The sequence below is a fragment of the Electrophorus electricus genome, chromosome 21 (assembly GCF_013358815.1).
Source record: "Electrophorus electricus isolate fEleEle1 chromosome 21, fEleEle1.pri, whole genome shotgun sequence".
NCBI classification, from domain to species: domain Eukaryota; kingdom Metazoa; phylum Chordata; class Actinopteri; order Gymnotiformes; family Gymnotidae; genus Electrophorus; species Electrophorus electricus.
Genome location: NC_049555.1, coordinates 4,892,096 through 4,914,077, shown reverse-complemented (window position 1 = coordinate 4,914,077; position 21,982 = coordinate 4,892,096). Strand labels below are relative to the sequence as shown.

Sequence of the window (21,982 nt, the reverse complement as noted above, 5' to 3'; positions counted from 1 at the left end):
TGAACATGGGTGTGAAATGAATATTTTTAATACTCTGAATGTAAATAATTTCCTTTAGTGAAGGTTGAATTTCCAAATATGAATTTGTAAGCCAAAGTCACGTGGCGAGTCTTTACCATACGTCACCGGAAGCAGAGCCAGGCGGTCGTATTAATCGCTAGGTAACTACTGGCTCAGTAGGTTATGTTTTATAGAAAGTAAAAACAGTTTTACAGTCATTTCACCAGGACCCATTGTAATTCGTCTATAATAAGTATAATTTGTAAAAGCAAATTGTCTTAACTAGCTATTGTGGTGGCTACTTTGGCTAGTCTAAAAAGATTAACGTTAGCTAGCTAGTTAGCTAAGATAGCTATCAAGGTAATGTGAGCTAGCGGCATTATTCTTCAGTGTGATTATTTGCTAGATACAGGTTATCATAATATTTATCACATCTGTTCCCGATGAAACCTCAAATTAAGTATTTGCGAAGTGAACATTTAAGATAGCAGTAGTGGTTAAACGTTAGTTAGCTATACATATCAAAGGCTGACTTAGGCAGTCAGCCAGTACGTTATGCTAAACTAATTGGATCTTGTAGATGTCTACAAGGGAGATACTGCAGTTGTGTGTTTCGCTAACTAGCTAGCTAGATGACTGAAATCGCTCATGGACGATTCAGACCAGGACTTTTCTGTCCTCTGCTCCCGGCTCCTGAAAAGAGTGCGACGAAAAGGCGAGTCTGGCGACGACAAGACAGTAGCAGCCAAAGATGAGGAATCGGATTCTCACGTCCAAAACACGGCGGCAGACGTCGTGTCGTCTAAACGTAAAGCTCCCTCTAAAAGGAAAAGACACAATGATCAAAACGATAGGCCGCTGCACGCTAAGGTGACGGGTAAGACCCAGCCTGATCGCCTAACAAATAGAAGTTCACAGCTCACTATGGATGTAGCAGTGAGCACGGACGCAGAAGGGGCGGGAAGTTCCTCTGTCGGAGAAGTTAAGGAGAAGGTGCTCCGGCGAATGAAGCGCTTTAAGAGAGCCAGTCCACCTCGCCTCCTGCACAATGAAACACCTCCTCATCCTCCACCAGGTAAGAATAAGTTTAATAAACCATAATGGCAGTGTTAATAATCATAGCACAAAAGTTGTCCAGTAGGATCATTCTGACAGACACGAAGACAGACAGACGGACATAAACTGGCAATTTAACTTTGCATATCATCACACACTGAACTGCTAGCAGAAGTAGTTCTGCATAGCCAGAGCAATGAATGCAGTTTTGGAATGCCACTGTCATTTAAATCCAGTACCTGTTTCTGAATGGGTGTGAATGTGCACCAGGGCCCCTCGATCAGCCAGAGAGCGATGAGCTCGTGGCTCTGCGGCTGCAGGAGCAGTTGGACCGTGCGGCCCAGGCGGAGGTGCATGTGGAGGAGGGAGGTCTGTTCTTCTGCCAGCTCTGCCACAAAGACCTGTCAGCCATGAGCCCTCGTTTGCGCACACAGCACATCAACAGGTAGCTCGGGTCACTCTCGCCAACCCCCCTGACCAAAGCTCGGCAGGTGCCACAATCTGCCAGTAGCTAACATGTTAGCAGGCACCAGAGGCATTTAGCTGTCATCATCCAGCTAAGAAACCTCAGTTACAATACAGATACTGTAACGACGTTTGCAAGAGTGAAAAGTCAAAAGAGCACAAAATTGAAAACCACATTTACAGTACAGGTACCACAGTGCAGTGTTTGGAAAATGAGTTTTTTGTTGTTTGGGCTCTGTATTCTAAACACCTGAAAAAACAAGGCACAGAATACCAAAGTGCACAATTCCACTTTTAGCTAATCTCTTCATATTTACATCTTTGTTAGGTGAATCTTAAATGAGTCAAAGCTGATCTTATACATCGCAGCCCTCTTGTTTAAAGAGGTGAAAAGTAATTTGAAGGATTAACATCATTGTACATGAAATTATCATGTTTAGTACCAGCTTGCGAATCCATAGCTGTTGGTGATATTTACAGACCTCAGCAGATGCTATATTCCATAGTGATGCTCCTCCAGCCTCATATTACAACCATTTCCAGTTCTCTCTTGGCTCACTTCGTTTCTATCTTCATTCTCATCTTCAGCGGAACTCATCTCACTGTTCCTTCTGGCTGCTGTGTCACCAGTAGGGACCAGTGAGCTGGTTCCACTGGCAGCCGAACACATTAGAAACAAGCTACCAGTTTTTTACAGGCCAGGTGTATTGATTTGCAACAAGCGCATTTGTTTCTGAACTTCCATCTAATACAGATGAATCTGTCACATCCATCCATAAGAGTATAAGCTTGTGGTCTAAACTTGTCACGTCATGGTCATTGTTTCATATTGAATCCTGTGTGTGCGATGATGTCAGTGGGGCCTGACACATTACCTGGACTGTTTTTGAGTGCCTTACATCCCAATATGTGGGACACATTTAAAATACTGGCACTAGAATGATACTGGAAAGGGGGAACAGTACCTGAAAGCTACTCTATGGAATGAATGCAATAAGTTAAATAAATCTATAGCTGAATGTATACCTGCCGATAAAGGTGATGAAATAGAAGTGTAAATATGGATTATAATCTATATTCTTTTTATGGGTTATATATAGATATTCCAAGCTCGGTTAGGGGGGGCTAACAGTATGAAAGGGCATGTGGGGTGTTACAGGGACAGACAAATTAGGTCGGTTCAGTTTGGTTGTTTGTCTGTGCGGCTGTGTTGTCTCCAGATGGGTTGGGTGAAACAGACTTAGCAGTAGTCTGGATAAGGAGCCAGTAATCACTACATGAGAGAAGTTTTAAATGCTCTTGAGCTAGTAAGCACTTTGTTTAATTTGGATGTGTGGACACTTGGGTCAAGGTAAACTTTACTTAAGGAAACAAGGGTGAGCTGGATGTGCTGAAGTACAAAGCTAAAACCAAAATCCTAATAACCTTCACCGTACCTAGAAGCACTGTAGGTACCACAGTTAACCATCCCAGTCAAACAGCAGCGATGAGCCCCGGAAAGGAGCTCTGGGTTTGCAGACAAAGAGCAAAGCAAACATACCATGTGTTTTGGCCAATATTCACACTGCAGGTAAAAGTGGCTCACATTCTTTTTTTCCTTATCTTATTCACAATATATTCTAAATGTAGCATATCTGATATTAGTGAACAGGTCAGACTAATTAAATCTTTCAGATCCGCTGTCTGTTTAGATTCGCATGCCACAAACCTGATGTATGAAATTTCAGCACCACATGTTGGTGTCCCAAATCAGAACTGAAAATGTCAGATTCATGTGATTTGGGCCACTTACCTGCAGTGTACACATAGCCTTTGTCAGTTCTGTTCTGTTTTGTTTTCAAGCTAGATCTACCCTGTAAGTTGTATGGATTCCTGACTTCTTATGCCTAAATTTATAACTCACCCATTGAAGTTTTTGTCTGTGATATGTAATCACTGTGGAGTCTGCAGTGTTCCTGGGTGCTCTGTGAGCATTCTGACAAAGCCTACCATCATACAATACAACACATGCATTTGTCTACTTACTCTATGATATGACCAATGTGCCAGTGTAGTGTAGTTGTATTACGATTTGTTTTATTTTTATTTGCTAATTCTGGCTCTGATTGGTTGCAGATGTCTGGATAAGAGCGAGAATGCTTCTGGAGTTCTTCATCCGGCCCCGCTTCCACCTCCTTCCCGCCCACGGCTGCCTGAGTGTCCTATCTGTGGGCGAGGGTTTAAATCTGAAAAGAGTCGCTCTGTCCACCTAAAGCGCTGCGCAGCCAGTATGGGCGTGTCTCCGGCTGAGCTGCTGCACGCCCTACAGAGACAGGCTGCTGAAAGTTTGAGTGACAGTGCAGCTATCCAATTGTAAGGAGCTCAGTTTGAAATATCTTTAAGCATCACAAATAAGTTTTAAATAAATGTTAAAGTTTTAAATAGGACTTTAAACATTTCTATATGATTAGGAGATATGTTTGTTGTGCCTTCAAGCTTTGATTATCGCTGAATTAAAACAACTGTGACCAAAGGATTAAAGGGTATAACTTCAAGCACTTTTTTTTTTAGACAGCAGGCGGGAGGCAATAGGATGGCAGAGGCATCCGGCCTGCCTGTGAGGAAGAAGACAAGGAGGAAAGCCCCGTGCATGGATGAGGACACCATGGTGGCTCTGGCCCTGTCTCGCTCTCTGCTGGAGCAGGAGAAGGAGCGAGAGAGAGACAGGGAGGAGGAGAGACAGATCCAGGCACAGCTGTCAAGCTCCCCTGCAGCTGTAGCTGCACCTCCACCTCCGGTCCTAAAGTGGAGACCTGCAGCAGGTAGCTTACTTGGTAGCTTACACTTAGTCACTTAGTTAACATAAGTGCCATGAAAAGCATTCAGATCTTGGGAAGTTGATGTCTACACTGAATCTACCAGTGTAGCTCCAGCACCAGGGTCTGTTGTGTGTTTATTATTTGCAGTCTAAGTTCAGGTTTTTTGAGCTGCTGTGTAGCTGGTTCATGTCATGTCATAAATCTAAGTGACAGAGGTGCTCAGCTCCAGGTTTAGAGAGCTTCTGTCTTGCACAGGTTTGATTCAGGCCCTGACATGTATGATTCCACTCCAGAAATTTGGAGCTTAGCTGACAGTTTGCGTGCAAAGCTCTGTGACACCCCAGGGCTGGCAGTGGACATCGGTTCTCCTTAAGGTGTGAGTCGGGGTGTTTCTCGTGCTGTTCCCTCTCAGGTACGCGACGGGGGAAAAGGAGGAAAAGTGTACCCGCCTCTCCCCCACCCCTCCTTCTGGTGCAGGACCCCCAGACGGCTTGCCGTCGAATCCAGGAACGCATCTCCTCCCTGCTGCTCCACCCCAGAACCCCCACTCCGCCCACCCCCACCCTGCCCCCTTCCAAGCTCCCCACACGCGCACACAGCACCCCCATCTGGCTCAAGAGTGCACTGCCCGGAGGAGGGCCAGACTCATTGTGTGAGTTTTACATTCCAGAGCTGGGAGCATTCATACAGCCATGGATTGGATCTGAGGTAAGAGAACACATGTACACACACACACACACACACACACACACACACTCTCTTGCCAGCAACTTTATTTAATAGCCGTGCACTTGCTGTGCACTTTTCAGCTCCCTTTGTCTTAGAGGTGCATTTTACAAGTGTGCAATTACAAACTTTACCCCATATGTTGCTTATTGCTGGTCATTCTCTGACCACTGCTACTGCAGTGACATAGTTGCGGGTGTTGAGTTGGTACACAGTTCTCGTGCCCAGAAGTGCTGCTGGGTTTCTACTTGGCTCAGGGTTAGAGCTGGGTCCTGTGGTCAGAAGCTGACCACTAATATGGGGCTAGAGGCAAACACAAATTGTCCATGGTGAATGATAAGCTATAGACTCTGACTGAACTGTGTAGTGTTTATAAAGCTAATAAAGTAATGTTTATTAGAATAATGTTACTAATAAAGTGTTGTTTATAGTGAGTATATACTGTTGCATATATACATATGCAGATTTTAAAGTCACATGCATTTAAAGAAATACATCACACAAAAATGCTGACATAGATCACAGTTAATGCAAATTAGAGTTGCCAAGGTAGCATTGTCTAATTTGCATAACACTAACTTGTGCATTCCTGTCTGTCAGTACATAGTTATTATCTTTCCATTAGTCACTCTTAGGTGTTCTGTCTTTTCACAGAAAAAGCCACCTGTGTGCTCTGAGAAAACTCCACAGAAGCAGCGTCCTGTACCCACCACCTCACAGCCTGCCTCCACTCCACTCTCCCTGGACCAGAGAGCAGCTGAGCGCCATTCTACCCCTGCTAGCCTCACCCCAGACCTGGGCATGCCCGGCACGCAGGCCCTGCGCGACCTGGTGGAGCTGGCGGAGGAGGGCATGACCCTCACCCAGTGCACATGCCCAGGTGAGACCCCTCAAACCTATGAGGATAAGCACTTATGGTTGCAAAGACAGAATCTGGATTAAGGGTTCAATCAAGGGTTCATTTAGTCACGTGACCAATTAACACTAGTACTCTAATGTATTCTACATCACTGAGTGCTTATTTAGGACTTAATCCCACTCAGTAAGCATGAAACACTGATCTTGGACCAGCCAGAGACGTTATGACACCGCGGTCTAGTTGCTCATTTTCCTTCTCCTGTCTAGATCCAGAAGCTGCTGTGGCTGAACTTCCTCCAAGTGGTTTTGTCCCTGAAACTGCAGAGACCACAGCGCCGTCTACAAACACAGTAACCTCACTAACACTTCCCCTGTGATCTTCCTCATGTAATGACAAGTGTAACTTAGATATGCTTGGAGCAAAGCATTTTTAAAGCTTCATTTAGAACTTAAAAAGCAGAAATTCAGGGGGGTTGACAAATGTTGCTCTATTAATTGTGTAAGAGTTTGTTCAGCCTGTCTGAATGAACACTGTTGATACATCTGCCATGTGTGCCTCCTTACTACTGGGACAAGGCTGAAACTCAAACCTAGACTAGAACTTTTTGAACCCCAAAAGGGTTGCTTACTTGTTCTTATTACCTGTTTTGTTCTTTATTGCTTATTTTGTTCTTGTTGTGCTGTCTGAGGTCAACCAGAGGAGGACGAGCTGACTCTTGGTTCCTTTCTCATGCTCTTGGAGCGTTTTTCCTTGCCAATGTTTCCTTTGGTTTGCTCACTGGGGGTTTGGACATGTATACCACTGTTGTAAAAAGCACTATATAAATAACTTGTACTTTACCTTTGAAAATGGTTTCATTATCAAACTAACCAGTCCTAGAAAAAGAATCCACTCCCACAGTGTTCCATGAATGCTGACTATAATCTAGAAAAGTGTTGCAAAGTATTCTTTATTCCTGTTTGTTTGTTTTGTTTTTAAATATGTAGTTTGTTTGTTGCAGGTGACTGTGTCCAGGCTGTGCTCTGATCTGGGCAGTATGGTGAACAACCCACAGCTCAGTGATGTACAGCTGCAGGTGGACAGTGGGGAAGTCTACTTCGCTCACTCATTCATGCTATACACTCGCTGCCCTCTGCTGGTTAACATGGTAAATGCACCCTCAATTTGCTTAGCCATGTTGTTAACCTAGTTGTGCAGTCCCTTTCTTTTACATGCCTGTGTGTGTGTGCGCGTGCGCAGGTCCATAATGCAGGTTTCGGAGTGCGGGAGGAGGATTTGCCCCATGCCCACAGGGTGCTGTTGGGTGATGTGCCAGGAGAGGCAGTCTATGCCCTGCTGCATTACCTCTACACTGCCTGTTGCCCCCTCACACACACTCTTTTACCCCACATACTTCAGCTAGCCAACAGGTGGGTGGAAAGAGTGTGTGTGTGTGTGCGTATATGTGCACATGTGTGTGTCAATGCAAATTTCCATGTGTGAGGGTTTGCTTCTGCATGCATGCTTGCATGCGTTTTGTGTGGGTGTGGGTGTTTTAGGTTTGGCCTGTCTGAGCTGCAGCAGCAGTGCGAGCTATACAGCAGACATCCGGAGGACCCAGGGGAGGAGGCGTGGGATGTCTGCCCAGCCCAGGAGTCTTCTCCTGGGCCACAGCACAGCTTGGCTGAGTCCCAGTTCCTGGAGCTCCTACGGTCCATGTGGCAGCACAATGAGAGTGATGGCGAGGAGTTTGGAGAGGCAGGGGGAGCGGCAGGAGAGGCAGAGGAGGAGGAACGCGATGGTGCTGATGGAGAGATGAAGGAAGAGAGAGTGGACGAGGAGGAGCTGGAGGAGATTTACGAGTTTGCAGCTACACAGAGGAAGACGGAGCTCTCAGCTGAGATGGCTATGGACAGCAATGATGAGGAGGATGAAGGGGTAAATAACGGCTTCAAACAAATGCAACGTGCTAAAGGAGAAGAGGAGGCCAACTCCAGTTGCCATAGTTACAGACTTGGAGAGGGTGGGGATGTGGCTGCCATGGTAACAAGTCCCTCGGACATGCACCATACCCAGGGTCCGCATGCAGCTGTTCATTTAGGCACTAGTACCCATGCAAGTCCAGAAGGATGTCCGGAAGCCAGCCCAGACAGGAGCTACAGCCATCTGTTTTCCCAGTCATGGGGGGAGTACGCAGAGCCATCTCAGACCTCTACCCCTCCACCTCCGCCTGCTGACCAGGCTAACGCACCCGGCGAGGTGATTGACCTGTCCGTCAGCCCAGCAGCGGAGGGTTCCGGAGAGATGAGCGAGTTGTCCCTCCCTGTGGCCGGTGTGTCTCCAGGTGATGGAGAAGGAGATGGTGCAGAGCAGAGCACAGGGGGCAAACCAGCTTTGGATCACCAGAGTCAGTGTCACAGCACCACCACTCCTCTTCCCCCTTCATCCGCCAATAGTCCTCTGTGTAGGCACTCATCCTCAGGACACATGAGAACCTGGTCCAAACACTCATCTAAAGGGCCCAGTGTCAGCCAGCCCGAACCACTCTGGTTAGTACGTGGTTCCGGGCCTGATGTCAACCCTTCAGGACCCAACTGTAACCAACCTGAGCTCATCGTCCTCTCTGACAGCAGCGATGACATGGATCTCGATACCGCTTCTGGCAAGGTTTCTCCACACGGGTGCGCCTTCACACCACCTTCCCCATCTCCTCTAAGACTCAGTCAAAGCCCCACTCAGATTAGAGCTAAAGACAGGGTGGAGGTTAACCTCTCTCCTAAAAGAACAAATATGACTGACAATAATGCATCTGTGCATGTAGAGGGTCACAAATCTGACCAATCAAAGGGCAGTCTGTGTGGCTTAGGTAGGGAGAGCATGATGGATGGCTCTGCTGAGGTTTCCTGGTTGATCCCAGCGACTCCAGAACCTTCCACACGTACCAGTTCCACACAGACCCACTGCAGCATGCGTCCCACTCAACTCTTCCCCAAAGCTCTGTCTTCAATCTCCTCCTCCTCGTCTTCCGCCCATGACATCTCCAAAGAGACGTGTCGCTCTGCACGCGCACACTCTAGCTCTCTCAGAGAAAGAGTAACTTCCTGGAAAGCATGTCCAGATCAGTGTTCTCCTAGACAATGTTCCAGCCCTGGTGTCCATGAATGTTCTCCAGATTTCCAAAAGCCCTTATCCCACTCCGGTGTCTCCCATGCCTTGCGTGCGACCCTTTCTGATGGGTCACGTGGTGACTCTGGGAAGTGGACTCATTCCCATCCCCATTCAGCCTCCAAGCCCTGCAGCAGCACTCCCCTCCATTCAGACCCTCCCTTACAACCACTCGACTCTCTTGGGTCTCCCCTTCTGAGAGGCTGTGAGCTCAGACCACAGGCTGGCTCAGGGCGAAAGGGAAGCCAGTCCTCCAGGGGCCTCCGACCGCCACACCTCAGCCCATCTCGGGGCTCCTCGTCCCAGGCCGAAGGCGCCGACCCTTGGGAGGAGGAGTGCGAGAGATCCCCTCAGTGGAAGTCCCTGCGCCATCGAACCCTTAGGGACCCTGCAAGTGCAGAGATGGACAGAGACGCCACGGACATGGGGACCAAAGAAAAGGAGCAGCTAGAAATGAAGGACTTGGAAGTACGATGTGAAAATGAAGTTGTGAAGGACGCAGAGGAAGTCTCTGACGAGAGGGGGACTTCCTGGGCCTTGGACGAGCCACCCATCGCATTCAGTGACTCGTGGGGTCTGGCTGGGACAGTCGGAGACAAGGCAACTCGCTTGAGTCTGAGACCGGACAGCAGTGATTATGAGTGCGCTTCTCCAGAACACAGGGGACAAAGCAGGACTCCTTCACACACACCCTCTATTACTGAGCAAGGAGATACCACCCCACCCAGTTCTGAGGCTCCACCTAACCACAGCTTGCCAGATCCTGAGGTGTGGGACAGCTGGGAGGAAGAGGAAGAGATTGAGGATGGAGCTGCTCTTCCTCTCTCTCAGCGAGTGGGTGCTGTGGCGCTTACAAAGAGAGTGGCTCAGCTGAAAACCCCAGGTAACAGACGGGGGCAATTCATTTTGCTCTTTTGGCAAAAAATAAACACAGGACCAAGATTAGTGGGAAAGTTGTTGGATATTATATGTATTAACCTCACTGACATTGTAATGTTCAACTGCTTGTGGATTAAAGTCTTGATCTTGTTAAATCTAGAGTTGGGTTTGTCTTCTGAAAAAATCTGTCGGGGATTAATGTTCTTTTGTGAATGGTTATTGGTAATGAATGTATTTGGAACTTAAATCTATTCTTGATCCTTACAGTGGTTTGCAAGAAAAAGAATCGAGCCCCACTGGAGCCCATCACACCCATGCCGGGCTTCTCGGACATGGACACACCTGAACTCAAGACCAGACTGAACAGGTGACATGCTGACTCTATAATCAATATGCCTCAGAACCCAATGAATGAAATGGAGAATTGGTCAAAAATTACACTCACTGACAATTTTATTATGTACAATAATGCTTGTACCAGGTTGGGCACCCTTTAGCCATCAGAAGTGCCTTGATTCTTTGTGGCATAGATTGAACAAGGTACTGAGATTTTGGTCCATATTGCCATGATTGCATCACACAGTTGCTACAGATTTGCTTGATTTGGTCATGTGAGGACATGCACTAAAGTTTCATACCATTAGTTGTCTTCAGTTCTTTAGTGGCGGAACCTCTCAAAGTTTTTATATTTTATATAAGCATGTTAATATTAACGTGCAGATATAAAACATGTAAAGCAGGCAGATGGCCCTCAATATATATTTTATGTCTGCACTTCAGTATTTAAAACCAAGAACACAATAGTATTATGGCATGGTTCAGAACTCACCTCTTTAATCACTACTGACCCTGCAGGTATGGCGTGCGTCCCCTTCCGAAGAAACAAATGGTCTTGAAGCTGAAGGAGATTCACCAGTACACCCACCAGCTAATGAGCTCCGAGTCCGAGGAGGAGGCCGATCCCCTGGCCTGTTCCACAGCCAGGCTCCACATGACTGCTCCAGCCCAGCAGCCTGCACTGCTCACCTTCAAAAAGCCCACCTCACCCCCTACTGCCTCTCCCAAGAAACTACAGTTTGGTGATGATGAGCAGGACACACTCCCTCAGTCTCAGGATTCCAACACCTCCTCCACAGCTGAGTCGGACAGGTAAAAATACCCACACTGATTATGCATGTTGTGTGTGTGTGTTTTACCCATTTGAATGCTGTGTGTGTGTGGTCATTTTGTTGGTGTAACTGTTCTTTCATCTCCAGGTCGAACCCGGAGCTGTGTCGTTCGGATGACGACGACTCAGACAGTGACAGCATCACAGCGTCTCAGGCAGCCACCCGTGAGCGGGACCAGCTGGCGGCCACGCGCTCCTTCATCCTGTCCGACCCGCTCCTGTACAGGCAGGTGCTGCAGTACCAACCACTCTCGCTGGCCTCCCTGAAGGCCGCCCTCCGGACAGCGGGCATCCGGCTGGGCACCGCCAAGCTCCTGGACTTCCTCGACTCCCAGTGCATCACCTTTACCACGGCCAAGCCAGGCCACGCTGCCCCCTTGCGCAGGAGAGCCCGTGCCCGAGCACCTGAGCATGCAGGTGGGAGGGGGAGGAAGAGGCTGGCCAAGCCAGCTGAGTGAGCTGCATGAGAGGGACCACAGAAGCGGTCTGGGCTTGGGTCTAGGTGTAGCTGGAACTGAAAAAGCTGCATCTTCAATCGTTGTCCGTGCTGGAAGGACACGCTGAGGTTTAATCCTTGTGCCTCAATCCTGGTCTGAACGGTGTAGTGTTTTTCTTTTCCTGCTCCAACACCCAATTTAAATGCACAAAGGGTCTGTTAGAGTTGGCAATTTGATTCAGATGAGCTGCGAACTTCTTCAGCCCAGCACCAAGCCCTATGTGAGCGGCGTGCCAAAACTGCGAGAGTGATGGTGCAGCCAGGGCCTGGCTGGGAGCTGCAGCTCCATCTCCTGCCTCCACAGGGGATCAGGCACTGGGTTAAAAGAAAAGTTAGCACTGGCATTTAAGCAAACGTTGCTCATGTTCACTTGTGTAGATCCTTTTGTTAAAATGCAATTTGATACCAAAACTAATTTAAACTTCTCAGTGAATGTCAAACACTTCAACAAAGCCCTCTGTCCTCTATAATGTAGCTTACAGTTTAGTTCATCTTTCTTTACAACAGCTTCCTGTCTAATATTTTGTTTTGTGATTTGGAGGAAAAGAAAGTGCTCAGTCTTTGGAAAATGATTTACTGTTTTTATCTATTTTTCACTTTTCTTATGCAAAGGCCAGCCAAGAAAAACAGACATTACATTTCAGCACACTTCAGATACAAACAACCAAAAGCAGAAAAAAATCTCAGCTCCTCATCTCCCTCTCTCCCTCGCCCTGTCTGTGTGCGTTCACGTGTGAGACCATCCAAGTACACGCGTGAGAGAGACTGGCCAGTCAGGCAGAGGGGTCTGGAAATGGTGGATATCAAACATCAGGTTGACGCTTCTGTCTGTGTGTGGTGCAGTCCGGCCTAGAGTGAACACATCCTCTCGGCTCACCCGGCGAGTTAACCCCCCCCCCCCCTCACCCCAACCCCCCCCACACCCGTCAAGACAGGTTAGCGATGTTGGCCAGGAAACGCTGAGCCCACCACTCCTCCAGATCAATAGGCACAAAGTCTGTAAGGAGGAGAGGAAGGAACAGGACATGACATCAGGACAGCTCAGGTCAGACAGGAACTTCCCAAACTGAAAGCAAAAGTGAGATATAAAAGGAAACACAGGGGTGGATGTTAAAATTGGTATCTACTGGAATTCAACTCGTGTTTTTAAACAGAGCAATCCAGGGTAGTGGCCAAGAGGGGGTGTGGTCACATTCCACGTTTCCAATAGTCACAAATGCATGACGCCCAAAGATAGCACTCAGGCTGCTGAGAAATCTGGATCAGTGTAGCTTAGGGTTTAGTGCTGTGAAATGTTTGTGGTGTGCAGGGGTGAACTCTGCACTGATTCCAGTCAGTAATACCATGAGAACCAACTGCACGATGATAGTGGAACAGAGCTGTGAGAGAAACACCAGTCTTATACTTTCCACACAGGTCTTATCCCACTCACTGCTTTGTATTAGACAGTATGTATAGTGACTGACTTTTCATGCTGGGGTTGGGACTCCTCTCGGCGTACTGCACTGGGCCTTTCCCATTCTCCGGCTGGGCTCCCTCCCCAAGCATCTGCTCTACCTCCTGCCAAGCTGTAAACACACACACACACACAGTGCTTTTAGCATCAGCAAATGATGCTCTAGGGCATGTCTCTTCATCTCTGGCCCTGGCAGTCTACATAGTGCACCTGACTGACTAAGACAATACTGGAGGAATTAGTGTGATAGAATTTGGGTTGGAACCAATTGCTGCAAAACGACAGAGCTGTGTTCATTTAGCAAAGTAAAGCATTCTCTTCATAGCCTTCAATATATTTCACTGCCACCAGAAGTCAAACCCACAGGTCTTCTTGCCAGCCCCCAAGTTCAGCTTGAGACCCCCATTAAAGTGTCCATACAATGGTAACGCCACTGGTAAGTGCACCACTGTGGGTGAAACGCCTGGTGTTGCATCATCTTATAGGAGGGGTCTGGCTTGATGGACGTTAGTTTTGCCAAGATAAGAGGTGCAAGCCACTTTCACTGAAGGCAGTTTCAAACTACCCAATTTAGGTAGTAATTTAGAGTGTGAAGTAGGAGATTGTGCAACAATTATTTCAGGAAACTCACTCCTATAATGTTACCTTGCCATACAGTAAATTATTTTAGACAACTAGTACAAAACTGGACAACACTATTCTTTGTTTAAAGTATACTTCCGTGGGTCTTATGCATACAACCTACCCTGCAAATGATTTCTGAGCTGTAGATTTGTTATCTTTTCTAGCATGGACGTGACCTTACTCATTCCAAATAAAAGCAGTTCGTGTGAAAACCATGAACTGCCACATTAACATCAATCTCAACCTGGCATTCTAGTCTCACGGCCAGCGAGTGGGGCTCAACCTTGCTCTTCCTCGCGTAGACAGCGATGGCCGGTTTAGAGATGCTATAACACAGACTAAGTAAAGCGCACACCGAAACACACAAAAGGAGACGGTCAGTGTAGGCTCACCCTCATACACGAATTTGACATTCTCCTCGTGTGCGGGGGTGAAGCTCTCTTCTGTGCTGTCGTCTTTCGGTGAGGTCGATCTGTGGTAGCGCTTGCCGTTCATGCGCTGAAATACAAGTTTTGGCCTCCGAGAGCTGGAAGCCAAATGTAAAGATTGCAGTAAGACACCATCTCGGGAGTGAAAACAGTCAGAGCTTAGTTCACAAACGTCTCGTCACCTCACGTGCCGCTGTCAAGAAGACCCTCTGCGCATTTTACTGAAATACTTCCTTATGCATTTTGTCTGTATGGTGACTGGCAAGAAAATTAATGAATTGCGTTTTGCTGGCTTGCGTAAAATAAGTAACGCAAACCTTGTTTTGTTGTAAAATATTTATGGAAACTTTGCAGTGTCTCTTAACCAAAAGTAACCAACCTTGACGCTAGCTTACTCTAGCTAGCTCGCGGATTTGCGTTTTGCAACGCTTAAGCATGCCCTTCGGTCACAACAACGGCCAGAGCTCTCTTACAAATCAACCCGAACGTCGGTGAATTATTAAATAGATTATTTACCACGAATCGACACATGCTTTGGACGTTTTTAATCGGTGTGCTGTGGTATTCCAGCAGATTCGACACGCACGGCGACAGACACATGCGTAGCACTGGCTACGCTGACAAGGTCAAATTGCTTCATGCTCACGCACGACCCGACACACGTGTAATCCAACTTCGCGACTTCGGTCAAGTTTCCTTTCCTGGACAGTGTGCGACTGAACGCGTGTTAAGTCTGGCGGCAGAGCCGGAGGTGTTTGGTCAGCATCAGCGCTTTAAACGTCGTCCCTGCGGCGCCACTATTACCCCCCACACGTGCGCTGGTCATAGGACACTGGACTACATGCTACAGAAAACTTCAGCCAAGTTCACCACTTACGCCGAGTCCAACCAGTGGATCTGGTTGTGCTTCAGATCGTTGGCTTTATTCTCAATCTGTTGCGTGGGGCCTGAAAGAAATAATGGACAAATTCTTAAAAACGAATGAGAACAACGTAGGCTCTTTGCCCAGCGATGTTTACTCAGTTAAAACCCACACGCCTAATAAATGGTCTAGTCATTGTATATGCAACTTAGTAAACCTGCATAAGACAACGTAACATTCAGTAAATGATACATTTCAATTAAATACATCTGTCCTAAATGTGCCGTGAGGTCTGTGCTTTTGTCAGAGATAATACTGTAATATAGCGAGTCATACCCGTTCTCCGTTGAGTAACAAGTTTGCTGGGACCTCTAGTTATTGTGTACATCATGTGAGAGCCAAGTCCCCTCGAACCCCCCGGCACAAAGCGACACGTTTCACCGTCCACACAAGGCTTGCAGATTGGTAGAAGAGGCAGTGTCGCGATTATACAAGCACCACAGACCGTCGTGCTGGGTTTATTCTCCGACGTAAGCCTTTTGATACAGCCACCGTGAAGCAGTTAGACGAACGACGTTTTGGCCTAGGTCAGCTGTTGTCGGTATGTCCGTCTCTCCGTTACTTAACGCAGCCGAGAAGTTGCAAGTGCTCTTGCTTTACCGTCTCCTTTTCACGTCTAGTCCCAAATCAGCAAATGGTCTTTGACCAAACGCCTTTGTCGTAAATCAGCTGCTGTTCTGGATGTTCTGTATGCAAGCGCCGTACATGCACCGTTCACGAGTCTTAGGTAGGTCATTCAAGGTGAGACCCGCGTTTCCACAGAGATCTGTTTCGCTCTCCGTGCAGTGTCCTGGTACCAATGTTAAAAAAAATGTTGCTTTCCACACGAAGGGCACTGGACGGTCGGCACTGTTTTTGAAGTTCAGACGACACCACGCACACTGCGCACGCCGCTAACAGTAGCCCCCGCCTCCCGTGGCGTCACTACACGCCCCTCCACGCGCTTTAGGGAGGAGCTGCACACAGGTACCTGCACCCTTACGCTCCGGGTTTAAACCGCACCAAGCGTGCATATGGGATCCTTATATAGATGACAGGTTTGGTGTGGTATGGGCCTAGTTACATTATTTTGAAATCTACCAGTATCACAAGAATCGTGAACATGTTTATGCATAAATGATGCAAAAAAAACCCAACAAAAAACAATAATATTAGATCTATGCCCACCAGACATGCATAACTGTATTACTGTAAAACGATAATAGTAGCATAACTATGTAACTTCGACCAGAGTAATATAATAATGATAAGCGTAATTATGCGCAGACATCAAACGCGCCAGGGCCAGTTGATGCGGATCAGAGAGAAACGTGAAACGCCTTAACCCAGTAGGTGTTTGGCCTAGTCAGCGTGCCGTATGTAGGACAAAGTGCATAATGGGACTTGTTGAGCTGCGGAGCTCCAAAAACTCCATTAATGCTGCAATCTGACGCAGCTATTTCATCACAGCACGTTACTCCCTTACAGAGCTGATAAAACACAAAACCAATCCTTCAACAATACATTTTATTGTTAAAATTTTCCATTTTTGATTCATTCAAAAGGCTCAAGACCCATTATTGTTTAATGTTAGTTTATAAATCCTTTTTTGAAGGATTCAAACTGTATGAAAACAAACCCTGGTTGCTTTAAAAAGACCATATTGTGATATTAACCCTCAGGTCCCTTAATGACAAACACATTTCCCAGATTTTTGCAAATGAACCCCTACGATTTTACCTAACAGAAGTCGTAAGCAAAGCACGTATCATAAATGATCCCTCTAAGAGTGTGAAGATAAGACAATTTGAAATTCAGGGTTACAGCTGCTCATTAAAATAGCCTGATAGCTCACCCAGATTACAGTCAGGGATTGTTATTGCTGTTGGTCCATTCTGAAAATGGAGACAGTACTGATTTTAGATGTCTGTAACTTGCACAACCAAACTTCTGGAGGACTACCCTCCAACACACTATAACTAATCCAGGTGAGAAAAAAGTGTGTGTAGATTAGACTTTGAAATAAGATATAAGAGGGTAGATCAGCGGCTGGGTAGGACTCATCAGTGCTCGACTTTTTATCCTTAAAAATCCATTAAAAAAGACATAAAATCTCCTTTTGTAAGATGATAGCCAACCACCTGGAAGCTGAGGGTTTAAGATGTGGCTTTAAAGGGGAAACAGAAATCTGCAGGCTTTTTAATGCTTCAACCCATACTGAGGGGCTGAGTGGTGAACTCTGCAGCGTATTCGGTTGTGAACTGTGTTGATGAGTGACCTTCCCTGTCTGCTGGGAAAAGCCCCACATGATCAGAAGGGTTTCATTACAGAAGGAAGCCCTTCAGATTTAAGTAGCAAAACTGCACAATGACAACAGAGGTGGAAAAGGTCAGATTCAAGGAGTTGAGGACATGCACATATGGTCTCCTGAGTTGATAATCAGAGTACATTTTAAGTTTCTATGAATTACTAATGTTTATTTAGTCTTCTCCAACGCCTAGTGTAACACCCTTATTTACCCTTCATTACTATCAGGTGACTATAAACACCCCATTTGCCGTTGCACTGTTAGGAAAGGTCAACAATAGCATGTGCGGGCTCTTCCGCTGCCCCCCTGCCCAATTGTTTTCACCTTATCAAAGACCTTATTTGGAAAAGTACCCTTTTTCCTTTTTTCCATTTTTCAGTGTAACTTCAATCATGTTTTCAGCCCAAAACATTTTCTGCTGTTATCAGGAAGTAAGTATGGGTGAAATGTTTATATAACCAAGTCTTTTACATGGTCACTGATAATCTTTACTCTAAACTGACTGACATGGCATCAGTAAATATTCAAGGTGTATTGTGTAGTGTACTGAGGAAAAGCATTATGATTTTAAGGCCATAGCTTTCTCAAAAATGTCCTGTGTGTGTTTCTGTGGATGTATATAACATCAAATAAAGGTTGTTTGCATGTGTGTGCAATTTGGGATTGTGTGTGTATGTGTGTGTGTGTGTGTATGCGTTTAGCGTTGCAGCAGTCAGTAGTGAGGCTCGCAGTCCTCTGTCAGGCTGTCTGTGATGTAGTTGATGTTCAGCAGTTGTTCGTAGTATCGTTTCTCCACAGCCGTGTTCACTGTCCAGGCCACGACGTCCACCCCCCGCTCAGCCCAGTACTGCACAGTGTCCCTGAAAGGACATGCATGCATGGAGACACACACATGGATTCAAACACACACACACACAGAGAGCAGGCTACCCAGAGTAAGAGTGCTGATTTATAGATTGATAAATATAATCACATAATTAAGGGCACTGACCCTAGATCAATATGCCTTGATAAACAGGAACAGCTCTGCATCTAAGCCATTAAGCATCACTATCTGTGATCTCCCAAGTCTCTTCACTCCATTACAGCTACCAAATGACGGTACAAGACTCACTTCCGTTTTACTGAAATGTGCCTAAAAATGGTTTTAGAGTTAATTCTGTTTCTGCAAATGCTTACCTAAAATTAACCAAAATTCCTGTAAATGGGGGGGAAAAGGGAGGGACCATAAAACAGACAGTAGACTCCTGTGCACGCTGCAGCAGCTCACATATGTGAGGGACAGAGACTCACGGTGCGATGTAGTTCTTCTGTAGCAGGAAAGCAGACACACCACACAGGTTCCACAGCAGATGATGGTGTGCCCAGTCCAGAAGCACGTCCAGCAGCTGCATCCACTGATGTTTCCATGATGATGGGAACCGTGGCGACCCATCGCCAAAGCGACTCAGGCTCCAGGGCCGGTGTGTCAGAGCCGTTACGACCTCTGGGTCAGCCTGTCGCATCTGCAGGAGGAAAGGCAGACAGGAGGCACATTGGGTTCTTCTTAGACACCTACTTGATCCTACAGCCCATGACCTGCAAACTAATTGAACATTTCAAGCTACAGGAATGGACCGTCAGCTCAGTAATGAGAAATGGTGGCTGTTTTGTTAAGTGAGCTGAAAAAAAGCTTTTGTTTTCTAAACTAGTCAATTCAGGTTTGTAGGATATCTTCAGTGTCAAGAGCAGTTGTGTCGCCGCCGATCACAGAAATATAACTCACGTGGTACCTTCAGGGCTTTAATAATCACAACTGAAAATGTCTGCGTTCAGCCATCATCACTGGCCAACAGTATGGGAGTATAGTTGAGAATACAGTGGTGTTAACTCTGCCTGATTGGGCTCTGATTCAGGGTGGTTTATGGCGTGTGATGCAAACCAACAGCTTCTGCTGTTGTACTTTTAAGACATTTAAGCCCACACTGCACCAGAGTCCCTTTCCCCATATCAAGACTGCACCATATGGAACAAAAAATGATAGCGTGGTTATACTCCTACAGGTTGTGACCGTCTCGATTATATTGCTACAATTTGCAATGTGTGTGCAATATGCCTTGCATATATGAAACACACACTTGATGTGACAACAGTTAAAGAGTCACCTCCATTATTTTCACAAAATAATTATTGTCAAAACATTTATTTGATGTTAAATTACAAATCACACACAGAATACTCATCTGAGGTTTGTCAGGATGTTTACATCTGGCAATTAAAATGCAGCAATTTGTTAGACAGCCCAACTGTATATTGCAATAATGATTAAAAAACCCACTGTGTCGTTCAGGCCTGCTTTGCAGCAAGTCCACATATGTCACTTTGGCGGCCCAAATGTCTTAATGGAAGGGTACTGTGGAAGTGTTACCCTGTAGATGACTTTGGGCTCAAACGAGCAGACCACACTGGAGTTGTACAGTACTGGGTGCTTCTGGTACAGGTGTTTCAGTGCTGCAGCTGCCTGGTAAAAGAGCAACAGTGATCAGCACCAGTTGTCTGCACGCACACACAGAGCACTGGCTTCTCTCCACTGGATTCTTTAATCCAGCATGGAGAGAGATATAGAGGAATATGTCTTGCCAGTGACTGTACCTCATCTGGGTGACTTTTGACATCGAAATAGATAATCAGCTGGTGTTTAATGCATTCCTCCACTGCCTCCTGCAGAGTCGGAACTTTCTCTCCTCGGAACCGGTCACTAGGAGAAACCAACGTAAACATACTCATTGGTGGATCTAGTGGCTAGTCTTAATTTGGACTGAGGTGACACTTTCATATTAAACATGTTAAATACCAGTTACATGCAAATCTCACAGGTGTAACAAAATGCAGCTGTGCAAGAGGAAAAGGTGAAGAGGTGAGATGAAAAAGACTACTGGAAAATATCCAAAATATATGCAGCAAATATTTCTTTTGACAAAGCCAATTTAAAAATGTCCCTCCCTCCCTCCTTACCTGAGTCTATGTTTGGCTGCTGCATCCAATTTGCCAATTTCGGCGAAGTGCAGTTTGCTGAGTGGTCCTGATCCATTGGTGGTCCGGTCCACAGTCTCATCATGCATTAGGATTGGAATCCCGTCAGCGGTGAACTCCAGATCCAGCTCCACTCCTGTTGCTCCATTCGCACTGGCCTGGAAAATGCGTAGGTGAGTACATGAAGTTTGATAGTCACAGAGACACTACTGGCAATTGAGTCATGTGTTACACAATGCAAGAAGGAACCACCAACCATGTTCTTCTACAGGCAAACGACTCTGTTATTCCCCTCGCAAATGATCAATGAAGAATGTACCATTTCAAAAATATTTGTCATCCCAAAGTGTAACTCTGCAATAGCGTCATTGAGTTTGTCATTCTTCCACCTATAACGCATTACAATTGTTGCTAATTCTTTACAATCGTGCGCAGTACAAGTTCGCCTCTCACTGACAGCTTCACCTTAGACTGGGGGGGGGGGCGTCTAGCGAAAAGCTACAGAGAAACAGAAACATCTACTGAAGCTTTCGCGAATTTGTGCCGTTCACGATTACAAATCAGAGGAAACAAAGCACCACCGTCTGTATTCACAAGCAGCGAATCTTACATTTAAGCACTCGAGAACATGTCAAATCTGCAAGGCACGACTCAACTGGCATCCACACATAAGATTTCGTTATTTGTCAACTTACTGCTCTGATAGCTGCTATGGTGTTCTCTGGCGCGTCGTGTCCACCGGCCCGGTGAGCCACCACCGACACGCCGCCGGCCGCGAGTTTAGACACGGGCCGCAGAACCTGCCTCGAGCGATCGGCCGGGAGCGGAGGGAAGCGGAAGCTCGCCAGAAAGAGGTAGATAGAGAGAGTGATCCCGCTAGACCAAACGGGCCTCCTTGTTCCCAGCAAAACCACAAAGAATACAGCCGAGAGGCAGGCAATACCATCCCCTAACTGCAGCATGCTCCAAATATAAGCGTTACCCGCAAGAGAGAATCTTGCTGACGTTTACTCCCACGGGTTTACGGTGAAATAACTTCAGAATTTTAGACGATTGCATTTAAAATAGGCCGAGATTGCTGGCGGAAACACAGCATTGGATTTTAATGGATGAAGTTCTAAAATAGCAAAATATCCACAATAGCAAGCTGTGGATAGCCGCAACATCGTCCCGTGTTGTCGTGTAGAGGTCGTTTCACGCCATCTCGACTAACGTGCCGACGTATAGTTGGTGTAGCGCAGCAGCTGAAATAAGGAAACAATAAGGAAATAAATAAGCAAACAACCCATTTTTATTTTCGCAAGGGTATCTTTTCGGATGTCTAACACTTTAAAATTTAAGAGTTATATTTCAACATTATTTTAATATAATTTAGTGCACTCGAATAAAGCCGAATTTTATACAGTGCGGTATAGATTTGCTGATTTACAAAGTATTATTTTCCCCAAATGTGCGCTTATGAATTGTAGATTATAGAATTTATACAAACGGAGTTACTGTTTCTCACCTCTGTATTCACGTTGATTTGACTTCTGGCTTTACATTTTCACTCATCCATGCGTAAAAGCGCTGTTGGTGAGCATTTCTAACAGGTGCATACAACGGGCATGGTAAATCATGCACGAAACCATATTATTGTAAACTAATGGGTTAGTTTGTACG

The 21,982-nt window shown here is 46.2% G+C and overlaps 3 protein-coding genes across 5 annotated transcripts; 1 reads left to right on the top strand and 2 right to left on the bottom strand.

Annotated features, from left to right (window-relative positions):
* Positions 1-136: 136 nt before the first annotated feature.
* slx4 (SLX4 structure-specific endonuclease subunit homolog (S. cerevisiae)) lies at positions 137-12,163 on the top strand. Of its 2 annotated transcripts, none has more exons than XM_027015387.2 (13): positions 137-1,075; positions 1,327-1,501; positions 3,637-3,873; positions 4,072-4,322; positions 4,732-5,027; positions 5,700-5,925; positions 6,171-6,253; positions 6,905-7,051; positions 7,144-7,313; positions 7,443-9,931; positions 10,195-10,294; positions 10,783-11,076; positions 11,184-12,163. In XM_027015387.2, exons 1-13 carry the CDS (start codon positions 649-651, stop codon positions 11,551-11,553), a joined length of 5,265 nt encoding a protein of 1,754 aa, XP_026871188.2. In that variant the 5' UTR covers positions 137-648; the 3' UTR covers positions 11,554-12,163. The 2 variants fall into 2 exon arrangements, with proteins under 2 accessions (XP_026871188.2, XP_035376715.1); XM_035520822.1 differs by having other exon boundaries at positions 6,171-6,262.
* mcrip2 (MAPK regulated corepressor interacting protein 2) lies at positions 12,159-15,937 on the bottom strand. Of its 2 annotated transcripts, none has more exons than XM_027015391.2 (5): positions 15,298-15,936; positions 14,977-15,046; positions 14,064-14,197; positions 13,058-13,159; positions 12,159-12,588 (listed from the first exon to the last, which is right to left on the bottom strand). In XM_027015391.2, the coding sequence occupies exons 1-5, from the start codon at positions 15,350-15,352 to the stop codon at positions 12,518-12,520; spliced, it is 432 nt and encodes a 143-aa protein (XP_026871192.1). In that variant the 5' UTR covers positions 15,353-15,936; the 3' UTR covers positions 12,159-12,517. The 2 variants fall into 2 exon arrangements, with proteins under 2 accessions (XP_026871192.1, XP_035376716.1); XM_035520823.1 differs by having other exon boundaries at positions 12,568-12,657; positions 15,298-15,937.
* A 573-nt stretch (positions 15,938-16,510) lies between these two features.
* Positions 16,511-21,917, bottom strand: gde1 (glycerophosphodiester phosphodiesterase 1). The gene is made up of 7 exons (XM_027015410.2): positions 21,828-21,917; positions 21,016-21,564; positions 20,303-20,478; positions 19,940-20,045; positions 19,716-19,808; positions 18,602-18,813; positions 16,511-18,168 (listed from the first exon to the last, which is right to left on the bottom strand). The coding sequence occupies exons 2-7, from the start codon at positions 21,280-21,282 to the stop codon at positions 18,021-18,023; spliced, it is 1,002 nt and encodes a 333-aa protein (XP_026871211.2). The 5' UTR covers positions 21,283-21,564; positions 21,828-21,917; the 3' UTR covers positions 16,511-18,020.
* Between the last annotated feature and the right edge of the window lie 65 nt (positions 21,918-21,982).